At 50.5% G+C, this 6,370-nt stretch overlaps 1 protein-coding gene across 1 annotated transcript; it reads right to left on the bottom strand.

Moving 5' to 3' along the window:
* Window positions 1-894: 894 nt before the first annotated feature.
* CAPS (calcyphosine) lies at window positions 895-5,939 on the bottom strand. The gene is made up of 6 exons (XM_082206700.1): window positions 5,902-5,939; window positions 5,284-5,499; window positions 4,221-4,319; window positions 3,579-3,756; window positions 2,366-2,575; window positions 895-1,121 (listed from the first exon to the last, which is right to left on the bottom strand). The coding sequence occupies exons 1-6, from the start codon at window positions 5,922-5,924 to the stop codon at window positions 1,020-1,022; spliced, it is 828 nt and encodes a 275-aa protein (XP_082062826.1). The 5' UTR covers window positions 5,925-5,939; the 3' UTR covers window positions 895-1,019.
* Between the last annotated feature and the right edge of the window lie 431 nt (window positions 5,940-6,370).

Below are 6,370 nucleotides of genomic sequence, written 5' to 3'. Positions count from 1 at the left end.
CCTCAAAGCGTATGTGGCCGGGAACCAGACATCGCACCCTTCAGGTTCTGGATGGGGGCCAGGAAGGTGGGAGCTGTAGTTCAGCAATGCCCAGAAGGCCAAAGGGTCTCTTGCCCCTCGAGCCGAGGCAGTCCCAGCTCCTGCCCCCCCTGGCAGGACGGCTCCTCCAGCGCAGGCCGTTTCTGCCTCTGCAAAGTGCGACAACTTTTCCAACTCTTTATTTTTACCGGAGAAAATTGGGTGGGGAAATCTGGTCCTCAGCATGAGAAAGAGAGAGACTCGCAAGATGTGCTTTTACGCAGGCGTGGCAAGGGGGCTGAGGGCTCCCCCGTTTGGGTCTCACATGTGCGAAAAGGTTTGCAAGAGGGCAGCGCTTGAATGGTTCCAATGGTTAACGTTGCATTGAATGTGTTTAAACACTTTTCCTCCCACAGAGTTCATCCTTTCAGGGGGGGCGGAAAGAAATTATACACATATATATATATCTGGCAGCTATTTATGGATGTGGTTTGGAGCCGGACACAGGTCACTTGTGGCGAAAGAAGAGGAGAGGGTGGACGGGAAGATGGAATTTTTAAAATAATTTCTCGTCTCTCGTTTCCTGTGCATACTTTAGCCGGTCAGAAAACACCCGTTTTTTCCCCCTTTTCTGTCCCCCCTCCCTGGCCCTGCGTTTTATTATGGCCCCCTTATTCCTCTCCCCAGGGATGGAGGAAGGTTGGCTGGGCCAGAGACAAGGCTGCTGTGTTGAAACTTTTCCCTTCCTTCCCCCCCATTTTCAACGCTCCCCCCGGCGCCTGCCCACTTTGAGCCCAGCTAGTGAGAAGTTGGGAAAAAAGCAAAATACGATTCCCCCCCCCCAAAAAAAGCAAAAGACTCAGACAACGCCCCCTGTGTTTTGGAAGATTTCTGTACAATTGTCATATCAGATGTATTTGGGAATTACATTAAAAAAAAAAGAGACAAAACTTGTAAGGATAAGTCCTTGCTTTCTTGGCTGGGTTTTTCTTCCCTTCTCGCTAAATCTTCCAGGCGGCTTTCACCATGCCCACGAAATAGTCGTCGCTGTCAATGGAGGCGCTGACTGCGCTGTAGTAGTTCAGGAACTCCTCAGCCGTCACCTGCGGGTACAGAAAGCCTGACGGGTCTGCCGCCTCTTCGACACGCACCACCCTCACGACCATTTATTCCTGCCTTGCCGGGGGTCAGACTGCAGGACCCTCAGGGATCCCAGCCAACTCTGCAGTTCTCGGAATCTAGGGTCGTCGTTATGTAAGTACTAACCAAAGCTGTATGCGTAAAAATACAAGGTGAAAACCAACTAGGTTTTTCTTTCCAGGCAGGGCGAATATCTGTGGCCCTCCCCTCATTTATTATTTCTATTCTTAATAACCTGTCCAGCTAACTCGGTTGCCCCAGCCACTCTGGGCAGCTCGCAACAGAATATTAAAGGCAAAATAAAACATCAAACGTTAAAAACTTCCTTAAACAGGGCTGCCTTCAGATGTCTTCTAAAAGTCAGGTGGTTTATTGCCTTGATGGGAAGGGCATTCCACAGGGTGGGAGCCACCACTGAGAAGGCCCTCTGCCTGGTGCCCTGTAACTTTGCTTCTCGCAGGGAGGGAACTGCTAGAAGACCCTCAGGAGAGGGACCCCGGTGTCCGGGGTGGAGACGTTCCTTCAGGTATCATGGGCCAAGGCCGTTTAGGGCTTTCAAGGTCAGCACCAACATTTTGAATTGCGCTCAGAAACGTCCTGGGAGCCAACGTAGGTCTTTCAGGACCGGGGTTATGTGGTCTCCACTCCCAGTCCCCAGTCTGGCTGCCACATTCCAGATTAGTTGCAGTTTCTGGGTCATCTTCAAAGGGAGGCCCACGGAGAGCGCATGGCAGTAGTCCAAGCGGGAAAGAACCAGAGCATGCACCACTCTGGAGAGACAGTCTGTGGGCAGGAAGGGTCTCATCCTGCGTCCCAGATGGATCATTTATTCCTGCATTTCCGGGGGTCAGGCTAAAGGACCCTCGGGGTCCCGTTGGGCTCTGCAGTTCTAGGATTCTAGTAATTATATAAGCTTTTATACCTCCTTTCAGCCATAGATCTCAGGGCACATCTCGGCGTAAGGTGAAAACCAGCCAGGTTTTTATGTCCAGGCAGAGCGATCTGTGTCCCCTGGGCTTTGGGATCCCCAGGGACCAGCAGGGGCAATGGTTAGCGATGCAGGTGGGAGGAGCGGCAGCCAAAACGGCAGGTGACTCCATCCCAAAGGACCTGAGAAGAGCTGTGCTGGATCAGACCAGCGGCCCATCGAGCCCCCCACCGGGAAAAAGCTCCCCACTAGATGACCTTGGGTGTCCCTTCCTCTCACCTTTCCGTCCTTGTCGTCCGGGGAGTCAAAGCTGTCCAGGAAAGAACGGAAGACCTGCTCCTCCGTCCACTCGCCGCTCTTGAACTTGGGGTGGCAGCGGCCGTTGTAGACCCCGCGGAGGTCCTCCACCGTCACCAGGCCGTCGCCCGTCCGGTCCAGTTTTTGGAAGGCCTGGCGGATGACCTCCTTCCTGGCTTCAGACATGGGGGGCTGGGAGGAGAAGCAGAGAGAGGGAGGCAAGGTGGCGGTTCCAGGTGTCTGTTTATCCATGGCAAATGCTCAGTCGAGCCTCCGAAGCCAGGAGCAGTCTACCCTCAGTGCCAGTTACTAAGGGGGTTTTACAAAGGAAAAATAGATTGCAAAAATAGATGACCTCTAAACGGTCACAGGCAGCACGCGGCTAATGAGAACATTAGCAACGTGTGTGGATGGATGGATAGATAAGATGGATGGGTGATGGATGCAGGTACCAAATTAGAACAGGTAGTCAAATAATATCACAAAGGCAAACAAGCCTTTCAAAAGTCACAACCCAGTAACCTTGCGATAGTAGAAGCTCCAAGCTTAGAAATTCTTAAACAGAAAGTATGCAATAGAATAACAGAGGAGAGTCTATCGCTGTTGCGTGAACGGAATTGGGTATTAGTTACTAATATTCTTATTAGCCACACGTTGCCTGTGATTGTTTAAAGTTGCAAGGCGGAGGCAATGTGGATGGGTGGCGGGGAAGTATAAAGGAGGTTTTGCAACCTTTTTAGTTCAAGGAAAACGGGTAATGAGATGCAGGCTTTATAAAAAAGAAAACTCTCGTAATACAAGTAGAATTTGTGGGCATAAACCGAAGCTGAGCATTGGGAAATTTGGGATGGATAAAAGGAAGAACATCTTCATGAAGTGCAGAGTTAAACAGCGGAACTCTCTGCCACAGGAGACAGGGGCGAGCACCAACTTTGGAAAGAGGGTCAGACAACTTTACGGAGGAGGGTGCAGCTTCTAAGCTCTCCCGCCACAGCGGACCGGGTGCTTCTGAATTTATTTATTTGCATTGTATACCACCTTTCATCATGAAATCCCAGGGCAGTTCAAAGAATGAAACGCAAGGATTAAAACAAGCAGGACCCGTTGCAGAGAGTTTCTGCTGCTGCAGCATCGAAATGGCGCCTCCATGGATGGAGACTGTCTACCTTAGAAGGGCAGGAAACAAGACTCTCACCCGCAAGGCCTCCAGGAATTCGTCAAAGTCCAGCGTGCCGCTCCGGTTCTTGTCGCAGAAGGCGAAAATCTCCTGTGCCTCGGACCGTTCCAGGGGGACCCCTGCGTCGCGGAGCCCCTGCACAAATTCCTCCAGGTCCAAAGTTTTGCTCCGGTCGTCATCCATGACCCGGAAAAACCTGCAAGAATAGAAAAGGAAGGTTTTGCTTTCCTGTGAGATATTTGTCTTACTTATTTTATATATTCCGCTGGAGTGCAGAAAGAAAATTGACAAAGCTCAAAGTGGTCTACAGGAAGGATGAAACTCTAAACTTGCCAGCGAAAACAGCTGTTTAAAACGTTTGCAGTTAAATTGTGATGCTTGGAGGGGGGGCGAGTGAAACACATGCCAAGATGTCTGGACAAGATAACAAAATGGTTTTCAGCAGTGCTTTGCGGGGGACACGGGGACACACACCCCTAAAAATTTTGTGCATCATTTGTCTATTTACGGTGTTTATTTCCCCCGATTTGAACTATAAAATGGTGATTTTCTTGAGTCAAAATGGGAGTGCCCCTAAACACTTTTTTAGGGGGGAAACGCTCTGGTATTCAGCAAGAAATGAGTAACTGCTGTCAGACAGAACAAATGTCCTTTACGTACCTGGCCAGCCCCTTAATCCCTGAGGCCCCTCTTTCCAGACACTTGGCCCGGAGTTTCACGATGGCACCTGTCTCCATTTTGACCTCTGCGCCGGGGAATCTGCGGAGGGAAAAAGACACCCAGGGTGGATCGGGCCCTCGCCCTCTTCCCTGTCGCCCTGCTCAAATGTGTTGTAATGAATGAACCCAATGTTCAGTCATTGTGGGCCCACCAAATTTTCTGGCATAATCAGTTGGGAGGGGACCCTAAGGGTCATCCAGCCCAACCCCCTGCAATGCTCGGGAGCAAATGGGCCCCAAAACACCTTCGCTGCCATCAGCTGTGGTCAAGGTGATATCTAGGAGGCCTGAATATTTAAGAATACCGTGGTCCCTTGGTTTTCAGACTTAATCCATTCCAAAACCGAGGCGCACTGCTTTCCCATAGAAAGGAATGCAAAACGGATTAATCCCTTCCAGACTTTTAAAAGCAACCCCTAAAACTGCAATTTAACGTGAATTTTACTATCTAACGAGACCATCAATCCATAAAACGAAAGCAAGAATCAATGTGCTGTACTATAAACAAGGCAGTATTGTAGATAAAAATTAAAAGAGAATTTGCCCCCGTCCCCCGGAGCCTCCAGGATGTTGGGAAACTCCCGTCCGCCGGCTCCCTCCTTCCCAAACCACATCCGCCTTCCTTCGCCGCTCCTCCGAAATCCGTCTCGGACCACGACCCAGAATTGCCTCTTGGACGGGGCTCAACCTCGCCCTGGTTTTGCAACCTCCACTTAAATCTCCCTCCTTGGCTCTTTGGGGAATTAAATTCCAGACTTCCCTCGGCTGAGATCGAACAGGCCTGAGCACCCCAAGACCCAGGGGAGACGGGAGGACGTTGCAAAAGGCCTCTGGCCTCGTACAGAGTGCTCTCCTGGACTTTGCTGCCAGGATGAGGCAAAACCCTGCTCCCAACATGCAGGGTGAAGTAATAAAACCCCTTTAATTTCCACGGGACTATTGGGAGCAGTTTAGAGAAAGCCGTTAAAAGGACATTATTGTTGTTTCTTTGCAAAACCTCCTACCTGGGTGTGTTTCCTCTTCTGCTTCCTGGTGGCGTCTGAGCTCTGCCTGGCAAACTTCCTTGCACGGAGCTGGCGGTGATTCTGAGTTTGCTGGCAGACGTCTCCATAGCAATATCCCCCGGTTGCCAGGAGGCGCCTTCGGGGCCGGGCTGGCAGCCCAGGGGAAGGCCTGGCAGGCAGGCGGGCACGGCAATTGGCAGAGCAAGGGAGTCCAGCCTGCCACGTAAAAAAATAAAGTAAAATGAGAGTGTGCCACATCGGATTGGAAGCCCTCAAGGATCCTGGTGTCTCTTGCAGGGCCAGGGGAAAATAGTAATTTGTGGGGTGGCACAGAAGGGGCAACGTGCAATTTCAAGGTGGGCACGCTGTATTGCAGGGGGTTGAGCTACATGACCCCTAGGGGGGCATTCAACTCAGTGGTGTAACGTTGGAAAGTGTTGGTCACTTCTCCTACCTGGGCAGTTATCTTTCTACAAGGGCTGACATTGATGCCAAAATCCAGCACGGCCTGAGCTCTGCGAGAGCGGTTTTCTCCCGATTGAAGTGCAGAGTGTTTGAGAACCGGGACATTCGCAGGGAAACCAAAATGCTTGTTTGCAAAGCTATTGTACTACCAACCTTACTGTACGCTTGTGAAACATGAACCACTTACAAACGCCATCTCCATCTTCTCAAAAGAGTCCATCAACGGTGTCTCCGGAAAAATGTACACATCACTTGGGAAGACAGGCGAACTAATGCCAGTTTACTGGAAGAAGCAAAGATCACCAGTGTCAAAGCGATGATTCTTCAACATCAACTTCGTTGGACTGGTCATGTTGTGCGGATGCCTGATGATCGTCTTCCAAAGCAACTCCTCTATCCCGAACTTAAAAATGGAAAGCATAATGCTGGTGGTCAACAAAAGAGGTTCAAAGACTCTCTCAAGGCAAATCTTAAAAAATGTGGTATAAGCACCGACAACTGAGAAACACTGGCCTGCAAGCGCTCCAGTTGGAGAACAGCCTTGACCAAAGGTGTTATGTGATATATTTGAAGATGGCTGTCCTATCTCCTCCCAGCTCCTTCAACCATTCCTCTGGCTTGC

This window comes from Podarcis vaucheri, assembly GCF_965113315.1.
Source record: "Podarcis vaucheri genome assembly, chromosome: 18".
Taxonomy (NCBI): Eukaryota; Metazoa; Chordata; class Lepidosauria; order Squamata; family Lacertidae; genus Podarcis; species Podarcis vaucheri.
This window is presented reverse-complemented; position numbering and strand designations above follow the sequence as displayed.

Bases quoted from the DNA above. Each gene is read 5' to 3' on its own strand.
- CAPS (XM_082206700.1), bottom strand. From the start codon at position 5,924: ATGTTTCACAAGCGTACAGTAAG. The intron at 5,500-5,901 runs GTTGGTAGTACA...TTTACGTGGCAG, and splicing joins TTTCACAAGCGTACAGTAAG to GCTGGACTCCCTTGCTCTGC. The intron at 4,320-5,283 runs GTAGGAGGTTTT...TTCCCTCCGCAG, and splicing joins AGAAGAGGAAACACACCCAG to ATTCCCCGGCGCAGAGGTCA.